General features: G+C 45.5%; 1 protein-coding gene across 1 annotated transcript in view; it reads left to right on the top strand.

Moving 5' to 3' along the window:
* Positions 1 to 17,365, top strand: part of POU2AF1 (POU class 2 homeobox associating factor 1) — a 23,494-nt gene that overhangs the window by 968 nt on the left and 5,161 nt on the right. Inside the window, exon 2 of the mRNA XM_024754276.1 lies at positions 17,207 to 17,337. Coding sequence (XP_024610044.1) covers positions 17,207 to 17,337 — 131 coding nt within the window. The remainder of the gene's footprint in view (positions 1 to 17,206; positions 17,338 to 17,365) is intronic.

Here is a 17,365-nt window from a genome sequence, read left to right as displayed (position 1 = left end):
CGGGGGGACCGGCAGCGGGGTCCCGGTCACCGGCCAGGGGAGCAGGAGGGGCGAGGTAGGCAAGATGGAGCGGGGTGGAGAAACCAACCTGTCAGAGGTGATGCTGATTTTCCAGGCTGGAGGGGAACGAACTAGTGTTCCAAGGTGGGACAGCTCATCCTGTCTCCGCTGCCCGCATGAATCACTGTGGTGAAGAAAGGGCAGCTGATGATTCACAAAACACAATTTAGGGGGGAAAGCGTGGAGCTCTTTACCAGAGTGTCTTTACTTTTATAAACAGCTACTCTACCCTGTGGTTCAGTTCCGTGGGCCTGTTTCTCTCTGAGTTACTGAGCTTTCTGACAAAGGCACGATGTGTCTCTGTGACTGCATCGGGACGATGTGGAAACTTGGCTTGTCAAGCCTGTCCTCACCTGCTTTGCTGTCTTTCTCCTGTCATTCTTCTTCCCCTCTTGTGGCAAGGCTCATGTGTCCCCGTGCAATGGGGCGCGGGTTTACCTCTAACCTTAATGTTTATCCCTGGAGTTGGATGGAACATCTGTGAACTTTATTTTCCATATGTGGGACTGAACAGAGACTCGTGTTATTAATAATTGAAATCACACAGAGATTATCAACAACATTCCTTTCTCAGAAAAACAAAGTCAACTCAATGGCCTCATGAGAGTTGAACCTTCCTGGGGCTCAGTTCTGTACTTCCTCAAGAAAGAAGTAGTACCAAAAAATTTCTCTGTCTTTTTAAAGGTGCTTAGGTCTTTAAAATGCCCTTTAATGAATTCAGGTACACCCTACCTCAAGCAAACTTAATATAAGAGAAACTAGATTTACAGAGAAAGATACATTAGGGAGTGTTTATTTATTTTACAAAAGATATTCTAATGGAGACCTTACAGTTCTGAAAATATACCATCATTGATTAAGTCATAACTTACAGTCACTTATCAGCAGTTCATTGTTTCCTTTATTTCTTGTGTAAATTCTTTGCAACTGAGCTTGTTAATGTGTAATGTGAAGGAACGATTTCAAAATTTCTCAGATTGTGAAGTCTCATCATTGTTCGATGTTGGCAAGATGCAGTTTTTTTCTTCAATGAAAGAAGTGAATTCTAATTTGCATTTGAGAGTTATGGAATCCTTCCAAGGTAACTAGGGATATGCTAGTGTGGGTGGTGGCCACCGCTCCCAGGAGCAGGATAGAGCAAGACCCTCCCCTGCGGGGGCAAAGGCAGCCGGCCCTGTGGGAGTGCATTAATGGTGGTAGGTGGGCATTAATGTCCCTACTGGGAGCTGCTGAGTGTCCATATGCCCGGACCCCGACACTTAGAGCCCGATCTGTGGATTTTATGTGAGCCCCTGGAGGGACTTCTGCCTTTATTCCTACCTACTCAGAGAAAGTCACTTTCTTCTTTTTTTAATCCTCAGGTTTCTTATATGTAAAATGGGGTAAAAATGATACCCATTCCACAGAGATACCCTTAGTAAGATGAGATGCCACGGAGATGATGTTGATTGCTCTGGTTCTGCTTCAGTGCCTGAGATATGGGTTGCTTCCTTGCACTCATGAGCTGCCATATTTCCCCCTCTTTGTTAACACACTGCATTTTTTCTTCTTTAGCTCCACCTAAGAGATTAACAATTTTTTTTTAAAGGGGATGCTAGAGGCACGTTTCCTGCTCACTCCCTGGAGGTCAGTCAGGTGCAGCAAAACTCCATCCTCAGGGAGACCACGTTGTAAATTCATCAGTGGAAAAACTGGGGTGAACGATTCTACCTGTTCAGATGCACATAATCAAAATTCTTTTTAATTGCTCTTTGGCATCTTAAAGGAAATTAGGAAAGGCCCTGGGTACTGGGCCCATCCCCTTACCCTAAGTGAGGCCCTTGTCTAAGGCACTGAGGGCACGTGGGTGACTAAACCCTGTGGGAAAACCAGTAAAAACAGGGCAGCATTGTCAGCCCACTTAGAATCACCTGATGGAAGGTCAGAATTTGAAATCAGGCACCAAGAGCGCTGAAAAGGCACTTTCTTTTTTCAGAAAACACCCTTGAGGCCTGAGCTGAAATGACTGTACTATGGGGTTCTGGAAAGGGTTAAGAAAACATTCACTTTGTAGATGTTGCCTCCTCCCTACCTGGCCCGTGACCCCTGTTTGTGGACTAAATGTGAACATGGGCTTTGGTTCGGATCAGCTCAGAACTGGGAGCACACAGAGGTAGAAATCTTCAAGTCACAACCATGAATTGGAGATTTGCTTGACCGGCCAGTTGGACAAAGAAGTCATGCTCCCTGCAGATCTACCCACTGCCACCACCCCTCCCCGCCCCCCTGCGGTTCTGCACTTGGTCCAGCAGGTGCCGCGTAGATGTGAAGAACTGACATCCACCCCAGCAAGAAGCCCTTGTTAAGGCCAGCTAGTAACGGTGCCGTAGAAATAGCAGGCACGATGGAGTGAGACAGGCCTGGGTTTGAAAGTTGGCTCTGCAGCTTAATTATTTAACCTTTTCGCATTCTTACAAATCTGGAAAATGGGGGTTCTAATGCCTGACTTACAAGGTTTTTGTCAGAACTAAAGTAGAGAATGGGGAAAGTGTCATCATGTCTCCTGAGAATTAATGACAGTGGTAAGAGAGCACCTTCCCTCCTGGGACACCTTTTGTGGGCCCATCTCGAGTGATTAGGGCTATGCCAAATCCTTTCTAATCATTTCCCACACTTTGATTAGCATAGTTAAAAAGGCACATCAAAATATTTTTGAACGATAGGACCTTACATACAGTTTTCCAAGGGTCTAAATTAGAGGTCTGCCAACTATGGCCTGAGTGCCAAATCAGTCCCACCGCCTGTTTTCATAAATAAAAATTGATTGGGACATGGCCGTGTCTATTCATTTACATATTGTCTAGGGCTGCTTCTGCTACAATGGAAGAGTTGAGTAGGTGACACAGAGACCATATGGCCTGCAAACAATATTACTATCTGGCCCTTTACAGACAAGGTTTGCCAACCTCTGGTTTAAGATGATTTGGGTAGTACTTGGGATGTTTATTTCCCTAAGTTACTGGGTATCATGGACTTGCACAATGCCAGCACCAATGGGAGACAAAGCTTGCAGTCAACTGATTACATGATTTGCACGATGCCGAAATTTGACTTGGTTGACTTCTTCCTTAAAAGCAGTGGAACTGTGTATAATAAACTCAACACCACTTGTTAGAAAATGAATGAATTGAACAACTGCTTTTTATTGTTATTTATGTTAGAGAAAGATCTACATGAGAACAGAAGGCCTGCTTGACTGATTTTCTTTGAATTGACTGTTTGTCTTGGTGCCCCATTGACTTGGTCTTGGTGTTTCTTTGCTGTAGTGCTCAAGGAGGCATCTTAAGAACAGGAAATACTTATTATCAAATTATTATGGCATGAATGTTTACTCTCAGACAACTTGAACTGAGCAGAGATTCACCAAATAGATAAATTAAGGTCTCAAAATTCTCATTGACATGGAACTCTATACTGTCTCCAAGCTTCCACTAAATAGCCAACGTTTTGAGGACAGTTAAAAGTTCAGTTAGAGATAAGAAAAACTTGTAATATACATATAATTTTTGGAACTCTATCTCCTGCATAAATTCCGATGAACTTACAACAAGAAGTAATTTCGGTCTGTGGACTGCTGCTAATATTTCTAGTCTGTATTATATAACCTTTGCTTATTTAATAAGCCTAATAAACACCTTTACTTCCTACCAAGTTTATCTGTTGATGCAGCGGTTCTTGTTGATTAGGACAATCAGGATGCAAAAGATATTCACGAATTTACGTGCACATGGGGAGGTGAAATAAGTGACACACATCTACTAAGCGCACAGATTAATCGGTAAAAGAGCTGATGAGTTTCAAGGCGGACACTTTACTTCTTCTCCTTATATTAACTAAATGAAAAACCAACCATGTCCCCCTCTACAGCCCAAAAGTTTATGAGTCAGAGGTTTTGAAAGCTCTCTTCTGATTCAAAGCTGCAAATCTGTTCTGTTGTGAGGAACAAAAAAGGACCAGCGTTGTCCACAATTATTAGCTAAATATCTGGACATTTAATTCACTTAGAAGTGCTGTAAATTTTTGCTTTTAAACTTTCTCATTACAAAGTAAAGATATTAGGTAGTTGTCCTTCTAACTTCTTTCTAAAGTGGCTTGTTTCCCACTAAATGAAGATGTCCACCAATTTCTCACTTTGAGCCAAAGAAACCAAGGTTGGCTAATTGATTATGACCATTAACATATTTTTCACCTTTATGAAATACTTAGTAACATTGTGGCTTTCTCATTTTTGTAGAGAAACTGCTTGATAAAGTGGGGCTGCCTGGGATGGAGAGGCTTCCTCTGAAACCCTCTTGTCCTGCTTGTGTGATGCTAAGACAAAGCGTTACTCTTGCAGGCAGGAAACATGGATTCTACTTTCCAGACTCTGGGTAATTAGGTGTGGGACCTTAGGCAAGCCACCTAACCACTGTGGGTCTCAAGTGCTCCAGCTGTAAAATGGGACTTCTGTTTTCCTGGCTGAGGACAAGGAGACTGGACTTGACTGAAATCCTTTTCCACCTCGAGTTGCTGAGTCTTCATGAGTGCTTATAAAAAATAAATACATATTTTCAAATGCATCCCAGGTGATTCTAATGGGCAGTAGAGCTGAGAACTGTTGACCTGGAGGCTGAAATTGACGGCTTAGAATATACTTTTGGACATTGCACCACTATGAGCAGAACGTGTTCAATCCTTTTCATAGGGATAAATTTCAGTTGAGTGCTTCCCTGGTGCCGTGCAGTATACCAGATGTTCTGCTGGATCAGTGTGGATTGCATTTGGTGGTTATTGAAGAGACCAGAAAATCCATGGATTTAAATAAATAAGACAGTGGTATAGTTTCTCTCACACAAAAAGTCCATAGTAGTCTGCAGGGGCTGTATGGAGGCTCTAAGTGCCAACAGTATCTCAGGCTACTTCTGTCTTTCTGGTCTGAGGTCCTTGGCATGTGGCCTTTGCCCTCAAGTTTGCTTCATAGTTGCACTGTAGCTCCAACCATCACATCTGTGTTTCAGACAATGAAGAAGAAGAAAAGGGAAAGGCAAAAAAATCATGCTTCTCTATCATGGCATCTCCCCACCAACACACAACTTCTGCTGACATCGAATGGCCACTCCCATCTGCAAGGGAGAATAGTGTAATTGTTTAGCTGGGCACATTGCCAACCTTCCAAAATGTCGGGGTTGACAGTAAGGAAGGAGAGGGCAGATGCTGGGTGTGGCAACCGCCAGTCTTTGCCACACTTTGAATGTATTATCTCATTTAATGCTCATAAAAATTCCATGAGGTAGATTCTGTTTTAAGCTCTATTTCATAGATGAGAAAACTGAAGCTTAAAGATGAGATTAGTAACTCACCCTGAGTGCTGTCTTGCTAAGCTGTCCTGTCTCTCTACCATGGTGCCCGTCTCACTCACAGGGCTTAGGAGGATGCTCTTGGTAGAAGCACAGGCCTTCCATGTTAGATAAAGGACCAGTGACAAAATGAAGTGCACCAGCTGGCAGATGTCTGTTCATACTTTGGAAACATTTTTGGTGCATGTGTTTCAGCTTGCTTATTGAAGGAAACGAAGTTTTTGCTTTCCTGCTATACCTCCTTCACTGGGCTCTTTGCAGATACTTTAGCTGAAATGGAGGGTTCAAAGGGGAGGGGAGGACCTAGAATTGCCCCAAAATAACATAGCCTGTCTGTTTTCTTGGGAGCCCTGTGTGGCAGCCTGTGCTGGAAGCCAAGGCTTTTGCCTTCTTGGCACTTCCTTCATTCTGAGCTGTCTAGAGTTTGGAAGACTCAGGCTCTCCCTTCACGTGTGTGTGTGTGTGTGTGTGTGTGTGTAAGTGAGGTGTGGAAAGCAAGGTAGAGGGGATTATTTTGAATTGGAGAGTGACAGCTCTGTTCTTTCTCTCCCTTCAGCGGTTTAAAGCTCAGCCTCTGGGGCAGGCAGATCTGAGTTTGAATCCTAGATTTATGCCTCAGTGGTTGTATGAAGCCGGCTTTGCCTCACTTTGCTGCCATTTCCTTGTATGTACAAGGGGAATGCAGTTCTTCATAGGGTTGTGGTAAGTGTTTACTACTGTGCTTGGCATTAAGTCAACGCTCAATAGCTATTAGTTACTATTATTATGTTCCTATTCTCACTCACTCTACCTCTGAGGGCAAAGTTTATGCAGCTAAGCCTAGATTACAGTTTGTATGGCCTCTGAGTTCTGCCTTTCTTGTGAACTAGCAGGTTGCATATTTCCAGTCTTGTAACTCATGGTGGGGTTAGTGATCAGGGCTTACATGGATGGTTAAGCTGGTCATACTGTGACCAAACTTGGAACTTGGATCACAATTTCCTACCAGCCTCATAAGGTGGGATGGTGGATGGCTTGTATTGACTGGCAAACTCGTGTTTGTTTTTTAAATTCACAAGATAGGACTTGAGGTGTTGTAATCTAGCTTGAAGTGTGCAAGAAATAGAACAAGTGATACTGAAAACTGAAACAACAATGTGCTGCCTCCTTTTCTCAGTAATGGTTTCATTAGTATCACTTTCTGGGAAGAGCAGGTAGCCAAAGAATTACAAACCAGAGTCATACTCGGACCAGGTGTTGGGACCAAAAAGGATTTGACCACACTTAAGAAAGATGAATTACTTTTTAATTCTCTAGAAAGAATCATAAATTTAATTGGAAGAGGAGTACGAAGATTGCTATAACCTTCCAGGACTGAGCAATGCTGGGAAGACAGAAAAGAAAGGAAAAAGGGAGGCAAGAGAGTTGAAGATAGAAACAAGTTTTAATGCTGGATGAAAGCAGCACCAACTTAGGAAAGAAAGGTATAGAAGGAAAATCAACCATCCATTTATCATCCCATGCAAGCATGCATCCATCCAATAATGGAATTATTTCCAGCTAGGGAAATCAACGAATGAAGTAAATCCCTTCAGCAGGAGGGAGAGGAAAATGGAATCAGGGAAGATGTCATGGAGCATATATATGGCTTCAGATGTGGATCCTCAAGAATAAATGGTAAAAGGCCTTCTTGCTTAGATTCTGGGGAAGGAAGAGCATCTTAGGATGTAAAATATTATCATTGGGAAGAAAATCCAACTCTATCTATCTCGGCTGGTGTCTAAAACATTTTTGTCACAACCCCCTTTATTCAAACCAGATCTACTGCAGACCTCTGATACAAAAGTAAACATGGAGCACTTTTGGGAGGCTCTTGGAGCTCTGACTGCTCATTCACCCCCAGACTCCCCCGCTTCCTTCCCTTTCTTGGCAAAAAATTCCCTTCATAGGCACCTTTACTCTATTCCAGAGTTTTTGATTACAGCCTGACAATCCTGACCTGGACCAGTCCTCTGCTCCTTAGCAAGAACTCTGATACCTGGTCACAGATCCTTGGTTTAAATACTTCCAGGGTAAGGACCTCACTCCTAGAGGAAAGTGAGTCACTGTGAAGCATGTTGTATTCGTTTCCATGAAGCTTTGAGACTGTGAAAGTCGTGTTTTCAGTCTACATAGGTATCTTGTGAATACGGAAGGAGGTACATTCCTCAAAGATTGACCTAGTGACGTCTTTCCCAGGCTTGCTGTTCTAACTTCTTCAGTGTCCTTCACAAGGGATTTCCCCCACATCATAAGACCATTGGTTAGTAAACCCGAGACTTAACAAAAAAGCTCCTTTTGACTGGCAGTTACATCTCACATCATGAATCAATTATTAGGGCTGCCTTCACTTATGTAGGCTGTACCCAGGCCACCATGAGCCTTGAGTCTTGGGCAGTTGGGTCTGACCCCAAATATATAGCTGATGCTGGGCCTGAAGAGTCCTTCCTCCAAGGAAGTGTTCCCTACCTGAGGGTCTCAGGAAAATTTTATTTATTTTATAAGAGTCTTTGGTCTTGGAAATCCTAAAGTAGATATTGCTTAAATCAAGGAACAAACAACTGAATGTCCTCAGTTCCTAACCACAGGTTTTTCCTGTTCTAGATCATACTGGCAATTAGATTTAGGCTTTGTATCTCAGTCTAAAGAGGGTAGATGTATCTGCCTCCTCTGCTCCATCTCCTCATTCTGGTGCTGCCTTTCCGTAGAATTTGGGTGGGAGCCCTGGGTTGGTTCACTCCCTGATGTGGTCTCGTGCTCTCAGTGTAGGTCCCTTCTTCCCCCATTTTGATCCCTGTTGCTCTAGGTAAAGCTGAGGCAATACCCAATATGTCAGCCGGAAGCCTGTCTTGCTCTATAGCTGGTAAAACTTCCCTCTCTGACCACTGAAGAGCCCTCCCTCATCCACTGCCATGTTTGCATCCCATATGTGATATGTGCTTCTAGGTTTCTAGTCCCTTGAAGATGTATCCATGACTATGGCCTCAGTCATGGCTGCATCCCTGTCCTTTTGGAGATACATACCGGTTCCTTGAGGGGCTACATCTTACTCTGTCTGCCACTCAAAAATCTCCAAGGTACTCCTTCCTAGAGTTGTCCTTTAAAAAGTCAAATCTGCCACCAACCTAATCCTCTGGTGGCTTTGGAAGAAAACAGTCCTTCTGCTCAGCTCATGGTATCTTTACGACAGGTCAGTGCCAGGATTTTGATGTCTCCTCTCCAGGCTTGCTCTGTTTGCATGTGAGGTCTTTGACCAGTGTCTCTGCAGCATCATTGGCCTCCCTGTCTCCTAAACAGGGCCATCCTGCTGCTGGGGACATAGGCGCAAGTACCTGAGTGGTGACTTCCAGGAATACAAGGAAGGCAGACAGGCTTTGCTGGAGGAAGACGGCCCTGGGTATATTGAGGATAGAGACATTCAGTATCAGGATGCAGCAGGATGAGGGCAAGTTAGGGTCACTGTACCAAGGCTACTTCTCTGATGAGTGATAGACCACAGGTTTTGGCTGAGAACAAGGAGAAACAGCCATCTCTTGAAAACCTATTACATGCTAGGTGTTTGGTTAATTTCATACAATCCTCATGATAACCCCATGAGATGGAGATCATTATTCTCATTTAACAAGTGGAGAAACTGAGGCACACACAAGTTAAATTATTTGCCAAGGGTCACATAGTGATAAGCTATGTAGTAGGCTTTCCAAACTAGATCTGCTTCGGTTCCAAACAATGCCACACCACTTTTCAATGCCAAGGATTTTAGGGTTGCATTAGATGCTTCTTCCCTTCCTAATTAAAATAAATGTACCATTAGAAGGAGGTGGTCTCTGACTTCACTGAGAGTAATTGTAGCCTGACTCAAAAGCCCCTGCAACTATGAATCTCAGAAAGTTAGATCTGAGACAGCCTAGAACTTCTGAAGCCAGCTGCTTTCCATCTTGGAATCTGAATTCCTAGGACTGGTCTTCCCCTAGTGGGCTAATAAGCCAAGATAGGATAAGTGAAATGTCTTTGGGGTTTATCCAGGGTCCCTAGGCTGAGGAAGGATCCTGAACATATGGGGCTCCTTTGTTACATCTTGGGCAAGGCTTCCATTCATGGTGTGGGCTGAGCCTGACCCCAGAGCCATCTCCTTGCACTGGAGACAGAACAGTCGAGCCTCATGCACTCTTCTCTTTATACAGCCCCAGGAGGCTGGGGCCCCTGGCTGGCTGCTCATTCAAGCCCAACTGAATCAAGTGAGGCTTGGACTTGACATGCTACAGAAAGGCTTTCCCACCCAATTTACACTAGATTGTAGTTTACTTTTTTTTTTTTTTAATGTAGGCCAACAAAGAAATCCCATATACATGTAAATTTAGGTTTTTATTAAAAACCTAATTAGGTTATTATTATTCAATCAAATTATTATTATAATAATGCAATTATGAGGCAGATGCAGCTCTGTCACCATTTGTAATTCTAGGTTTGCTTGTGCAATTATTTGATTAAATCTATATTCCCTACTAGACTAGACAGTAAGCTCCATGACGGCAGGGGCATGGTTTCCTCCGCTCTGTTCACAGAATGCACTGCCAGGGGTCTCCTACTGTTGACCCCACCCTGGGACGTGGTATCTGAGACGGGAGCTCTTTCTGCTCTGGTGACCCCAGTTTCTGTAAAAGGCAGGCAGATGCAGCTGGTTTCTCAGGTGGACCTATCCGCTGTCATTTCAGTCGAAAAATACCAAAAATAAAACTTTGCGGGGAATTGTGTGGGTCTCTCAGTTCTCGCCACTCCTCATGTGAGCAGACTGCTGGTAAGCTTCTCATGGACTTCTCTCTCCCTCCTCGGCTGGGAGACGCCCTCTCTTGCGGGAATTGGCAGTCAAGGGAGATTGGATCAGGGTGGTGCGAGCCCAGACCCCCAGCGTGGAGGGAAGAGGGTTAGAACGGAGCAGGGGACCATTCAGTGGCCCACCTCCAGTGTCCCCCAGAGAAATAAATGGGATTTGCCGGGGCAGAGAGGAGGCAGGATGTGAGGCAGAAGCGGACTGCACTTGGAATCAGAGGTCCTGGGTTTAGTTGATGACCCTGCTGTTTACAAGCACAGTCCTCAGGCAAATCACTTAAAATCTCTGAGCGTCACTTTCCTCATCAGTGAAAAGGAGGGTAAGAAGAAGACCTCCCCTGCCTATTTCAGAAGTTGTGGTGAGTCTTCACGTGAAATCATTTGTGTCAAATTCTCTGTGAGCCACAGAACATCTTGCAAAGGTGAGTGTGGTGACTTCTGAGTTCCTGGGAGTTAAGATCATGACCAGGAATCACACAGACCTTTGGCAGCCATGCATTCAACATACCTGCATCTCCACAGAAAAGAGGTCTCACACTGACACTGTCTCTGGGAGTAGGGAGCAGTATCCAGAGCCTTCTGTGCTCCTCTTGTTCTGTGGGAGGGTTGGAGGGAGGATGGATGTGTGGTTTGAGGGGTGCTGAGGGCTCTGGGGGAGGGACGCCTTAGCAGCAGTGCCTGTGAGGGAAAAGTCTGAAGGCTCTGCCACTAGAGGCCTTGTGGCTGAGTCTACCCAAGGCCATGGGGTGGGACATCCAAAACTTTTGGTCTGGCCAGGTCTGGGGAAGTCCTAAGTGACTGTGGCCCTCGTTTAGCTTTCCCAGCGACCTGTCTATGGTTGATCAGTGAGCTCTGTGTGGGCTGATGGGGATATGCCTCTTAGAATGGGGACACAGGGAGGAGAATGCCTACTGTTCCCTTCCTTTCCGTGACCAGACCAGAGAACATGGGCTCAGCCGCCATCTTTGAGATCTCCTGATGGAGACATCCTACTCTACACATGAAGTTGTCAAGACTTACTCTTGATTGGCTGACCAGTAGCCTTCAAGCAACATCAAATCCTAATTCAGTTGAGGTTCCACTTTCCCATATCTTCTGTATACCTTTAAAGCCACCCTTTTTGTCCGTCTATCTTTTTCTCGTCTTCCCTGTTATGCAGATTGCTAGAATACGTGAGTGACACTTCAATATTTCCTGGCTGCAGGGTCCTCCTCTGTTCAAACATTAGTGAATAGAAAACCTAAATTTACATGTAGATGGGATTTCTTTGTTGGTCTACATTAAAAAAAAGGTAAACTACAATCTAGTATAAATTGGGTGGGAAAGCCTTTCTGTAGCATGTCAAGTCCAATCTTTGGCCAAAGCCCAAGTTCTTTCTTCCTGTTTGGAAAAAAATCAGCCATTGTCCATGAATGCAAAGAACAAATTTTAAGACTTTGACTCAGACCTTCACCGAGAACACTTGCAGTCGTGTTTCAATTAAGGATATGAATAATCCTTCAGCTGAAAGGAGCTAAACTTTCCTGGGAGCCCTCATCTGTCTTAGGTCAAGAACACAAGCAAGCTTGTTTACATTAAAGTGAAAAGTGTCAGCAACTTTTGTGACTTTGTTTTCTGTTAGAAGCTAGGACAAGTTTGTTAGCCCTAGGCTTGAATTCCTATTGTTCAATTATTTGCTTTTGGTTTTGCTGTAAGTAACAAGAATATTATTGTATTTCTCCTTAGTGGGTCTTTTTTATTTTTTAAAATACTACTGAAGGTTCAGCAGCAAAAGTGAATCATATGTACTGTGGTTATTTGGACTGATCCATAATGTGTTATGTGTCCTTCTGGGCTAGGAAAGCTTTGTCTTTCAAAATGGCCTCGTGTGGCTGCATCCTCAAGTTTCAACTAGACAGTTGTAAATGGGAAGCGCTTTCAACGAGCTAGACTGTCAGGATGGCTGGGCTGGGTTCCTCTTCCTGGTTCCCTGATGATGGAAATGTAGGCTTAGCATGGATCCCACCTTAGATTCTAAACTTTAGAGCAGCAATCCTGACTGGTGTCCAACTCACTGCCTGGCCCTGGTGGCTCATGGGAAATCTGTAACAGGACAATGGCTGGGAGAAGAGTATTCTTTCGAGAATATATTGGAGGCTGTTCTAGGTACCGCCTGCCTGAAGAGGGCTCTCTGAAAGCTGCCCTGAGGAGATGCCTGGGTGTTGGCTCCGCTAGGACCTACCTGCTTAGCCTAGCTTTCTCACTGTGGTATGAACATGGTTTGCATGGGGTCATTAAATAAACAAGTGCTGCCAGTTTTGCATATTTCCTTGGTGATGTTAATTATACCTTATCAAAGGACCGAGGGCCATGTTTATTTAAACCTGTAGAATCCTATGTTCCCGAAGCTTGGTGCAAAGCAAGCGCAGGGCCCACATGCAGCCAGAGTGCTGTCTCAGGTGACCCTTGGGCTTGAATCTGTCATGGTCTGTGCTTTCCAGTGGAACAGCAGCTGCAGGACTCTTATTTTTGTGATGTGAAGCATGTCTGGGTATGCGGCAGGGGGAACTGAAATAGCCTCTGCTGACTTTTTATACCTTCAGATTTTTTCGTTGCTCATTTTGGAAAAGGGAAGCCCTCACTGGGGCCAAATTCATAGGTTTTTCTGTAAATGAGTGTTGTTTTTTTTCCCAAACAACATTGGTGACGGACTTGCCGTGGTGGAAAGGTAATATGGCTGAACTTCTCAGACTGAAAAAGGAGATTCCCAATGAGGGTCAAGAGGCTTGTGTTTAGGTGGAAAGATTTTTCTCAGTGCTGGACACTTGGATGCCCACAGGGGACTTAAAGGGCCTTCGAACCACAGGATAAATTGTGAGAAAGCTTCAGGCTTTGAAAGCGTGCTGCATGGAGCTGCAATTCGACCGGTGCTATGAAAATCTCTGGTCAACTCTACTTTAGGAAATTGGACTTTCATCTTTCTCTGCTTGTGTATTACTATTTTGATCTCCTGTTTTATTTTCCTTGGCTCTTCTTTTATTTAGTATTATTATTTGAAGAAATTATTTTAATAATCTTAAATTTTTCTTTTAAATATTTTAGTTTAGTTTTTTTATTCAGGGATCCAGAAGACCCAAGGCAAAGCAATCATGACTGCGGACAAGCTTCTTTTCCTTTTCCAAATTTGAATTTGTGGGCTCATTTCTCATGGTAGCAGCAGTAGGGAGTCCAGTGTTTACTGTGGAATTAGAAATGTTTATCGCTGCTTCACAAAGGTTGGTGTGAAAGGCACCAACTGCGTTTTCACCTTGAAAGTACACTCGGCCGTTGGGGTCCTGTGGAAATTGTCTTGAGGCTTCAGATTTTGATATTTCATGGGCACTTTGCAAAGACACTATCAGAAGTGCCTTCACTCTTGCCTACTCACCTGGCAGCAGTCACAGGATTCCTTGGCAGCTGGCTGGGGACTCCTGGGTGGGCAGTCAGGAGGTCCTTGGGAGCTGTAGGAGTTTCATGACTGCAGTAGGAAGAGGTGGGGACTTTGAAACTGTTCTCCATATGGTGGTTGTGCCAGGGCACACCTGTTGACACTGTGGGTTCCAAGGGAGTCCAGACATCAGAGGGTGATGACCTCTGCTCACAGCACCTCCCCAAGCCCTCCTTGTTCGTTGATTCAAAAACAACAGGAGGCAGGAAGCTCTCACTTGCCAAGAAGCTGGAAGTGCCCAGCTGTCCCCTTTGCAGCCAAGTGGTCCATGTGTCCACTTCCCAGGGGGGAGTGGGATTGGAAGTCCTCTGGGCCCTTCCCCAGAAGTGTACATGCAAATCAGAGGGGCATGAGCCGTATACCTGTCTTTGATCTGGTCTGAGATGTGTGCATGTGTGATGGGGCCTTTCTTGTCCCCCAACTGAGTTAAGAGTGTGATCACCATGCTCAGACCCCCAAATAACCCTGTCCCTTGAGTTTCTCCCAAATGCACAAGGCCTCAGGCTGCACTTTATGCCTAAGAACAGCTGGAAACCCAACCGGAGACAAGTGTAGGTTGAGTGATACGGGTGTGAACAAAAGCTGGTGTAGTTGTGGGTGACCCTGAGAATGAGTGAACAGAGTGCAGGAGGGCAGGGGCCCTTGTTCTCTGCCATGTCAGGCCATACCTGGGGTCTCTGGTCACCCCTGGGCATCACCCATCATAAGGGGAAGTGGCAAATGAACTTGTGGAGGAGTGAAGCAGCCAGAAGGAAGGTTAAGAGGGATTCAAAACATGTCGTTTTGAAATAGCTGAAGGAATGGAATGTTCGCTCAGACTCTACAGGGGACCCGGGGGTCTGTCTTCAGATGCTGGGAAGGGATACTACTACTAATACTAATGATATTAGCTCACATCTTTTCAGTGCTTCCTCAGTGTAAGCTCTATTCTAAGCATTTACACGTAATTCTCAGATTATCCTACCGGGTATATACCACTATGATCCTCACTCTGTAGATGAGAAAGCTGTAAATGGACTATGAATTGTGAGTTTCATTAGAAGGTAATGCCAGGAAAAATGGTGCTTGTCACCATGAGGCAGGTCCAGTAAGAGGAAGAGCTTTCTGACATTTGCACTCTCCAGAGGAAGGTAAACATGGGTGGAGGAAGGGGAAGGAAAATAACGTGTGTTGAACATCGACCGCATGCTGGACATGGCTTTGGGAGCTTCCCGTGTGTTATTTCAGTTAATCCTCACAAGAACCGTGTGAGACAGGAACTATTATCCGTATTTTACAGATGAGGAAACTGAGGCTTAGGGATGTAAAATAAATCAACTGAGACCTTTCCACCAGAAACTGACAGCCCAGGTATCTTGAGCTTTAAGTCCATTGTCACTGCTGTTTAAACAAAGATGATGGTGCACGGGTGGCCCCAGGGTGCAGGTACCAGTCTGGCTCTCTCTGCTGTACACTCCTGCTTCAGCCTGAATTTCACAAGTTGTAACTGTTTTATTGCTTGCCTGTCCCACTAGACTGCAAGATGCGTGTGGGCAGTGGCCACATCTATCTTGCTTAGTGCTGTATACCTAGTGCCCATCGATATTTGAAAGAATGAATGAATACCAGTAGAGATCCCTTGTTATGACAGGGCAAGTTAGAAAGAGGATGTTTAATCTCCTCTTGGGATGTTAGAGGGAGATCAGGGATGCATTAGCAGTGGTCCTAATCCCAGCAGAGCTTCAGAATCACCTGAGGGATTTTTATAAATATAGATTCGTAAGTCCACATCAGACCCCTGGAATCAGACACTCCAGGAGCAGGGCCTGGGTATCTGTATTTTGCATCACTCCCTGGTCGCTTCTGCTACTTGGCCAGGTTAGGAAGCCCCCATAAATGCATCTGAATCTGGGGTTCTCTGACTCTCACGTGTTTCTGGGGCTCTTGGACAGCACTTCTCTCTTGCCCCTGCTTCTCTGCCTGGGCTTCCAGACCAGGCCGTGTGTGTGCCTGGAGCATGGTTGGAGGTCTGGTGCTGGTCAGGCTTGGGGTCTTATCAGGTGGGTATTTACTGAGCAAAGTTTAGTTAGGGCAGCACTGCGGAATCCGGCTTTAATAGATACCCAGGCTTCCGGGCTTTTGATTCAGAGCCCAGGTCCCTGGGCCCTTATCAGTGGATGATAATGGACTCCCATGTGAGTCGTAAGGCCCAGTGCTACTTGCCTTTCTTGGCTGACCCAGGCCTGCCCTCCAAGGCCTCCGGCTGTGGGCTGTCTGGGAGGGTAGATTGTCACTGCCCAGCCATGGCTACTTTGGACTTCTTCTCCTGCCAGGGAGAGCCCTGTGTTCCAGCTCATGGTGCTTTGGTTTCCTGGAATTGATGGCAAAAGGCAGATGGAACCCTCTCTCGGAGGCAAGGCTGGATACTCTCTGGCCCCAGGGCACATGGATCACCATTGAGTATTTGTCCTGGGAGACACAGAGAACCTGGGAAGCATTCACTGCAGCCCATTCTAAAGTTCCAGGAGAGGTGAAGGGAAGGTGAACGGCAGCACGTTTTGAATAATCATCCAACCAATTAATCAACAAATAACTTACTGAGCTTATTATGGACATGCTACTTGGGATGATATAGAGAAATAAGGTATAATATTTCACCTTGAGAAGTTTATAACCTAGCTAGGGGCATAAGAAATTTACCCCAAAAAGGATGACTAATTATTACATAGCAGACTACAAATTTATTGAATGCTTACTCTGTACCTGATTTTATACTTAGCATGTATTATGCTTCCCATTTGCTATGTCAGTGACTCCTTACGACATTCCTTTGATAAGAAACTGTAGGTTAAGAGGCACAGAGAGGTTTAGTAACTCGCCCAGGATCACACAGCTAGAAAGTGGCAGGGGCAGGTTTTGAGGCATCTGACTCAGAGTCCCTGCTCTTATGCCATCCCCTGCTGCCCCCTGTGATGAATACTAACCTGTCTGGAAGTGTTGAAGAGGTTGTAGGATGAAGCAAATTCTGTGGGCTCTGTGGTCAGCTAGGAGGCTTGCAGTAGTAGTCTTGGGTCAGGAAGAATCCAGAGGTCGAGAAAAGTGAGAGGGAATCCTCACCACGGGAAACTGCAAACAGAGAAGAGGAGGGGAGACCTTCAAGGGGGGTGGAGAGGAGTCTAGGTGGACCTTCTGGCTGGAGTCAGGCTTTCCATAGTGCTTAGTGTACAAAGAAGTTGGGAAAATGGGTTGAGATCACCCGGTGGTGCTCGGGCCTTAATCCTCTGGGTGCAGGGGAGCCGTAGAAGTGTTGGGGCAGGAGGAGTGATAATACTGGGAGGAATACCCTAGGAAGTCTCGTGTGGTCCTGCACGTTCAGGCGCAACTTTGGTGAGCAGGCAGACCCTCGAGGAGAGGGGGCACATTGGGGTGGGGCCTGTCTGAGAAGGGAGACCGAGTACCAGTGATGCTTTCTTCACAGCCACAGCTCCAGAGCAAGCCCCGGCCCCACCCCGGCCGTACCAGGGCGTGCGGGTGAAGGAGCCAGTGAAGGAGCTGCTGCGGAGGAAACGTGGCCACGCCAGCAGCGGGCCGCCGGTGGCACCGACCGCGGTGAGGGGGCCGCTGTGGCCAGAGTGCG

The sequence above is a fragment of the Neophocaena asiaeorientalis genome, unplaced genomic scaffold (genome assembly GCF_003031525.2).
Source record: "Neophocaena asiaeorientalis asiaeorientalis breed wild unplaced genomic scaffold, Neophocaena_asiaeorientalis_V1.1 scaffold21, whole genome shotgun sequence".
In the NCBI taxonomy this organism is placed as follows: Eukaryota; Metazoa; Chordata; class Mammalia; order Artiodactyla; family Phocoenidae; genus Neophocaena; species Neophocaena asiaeorientalis.
The sequence above is the reverse complement of the archived record's forward strand: the minus strand, read 5'-3'. Positions and strand labels throughout refer to the sequence as shown.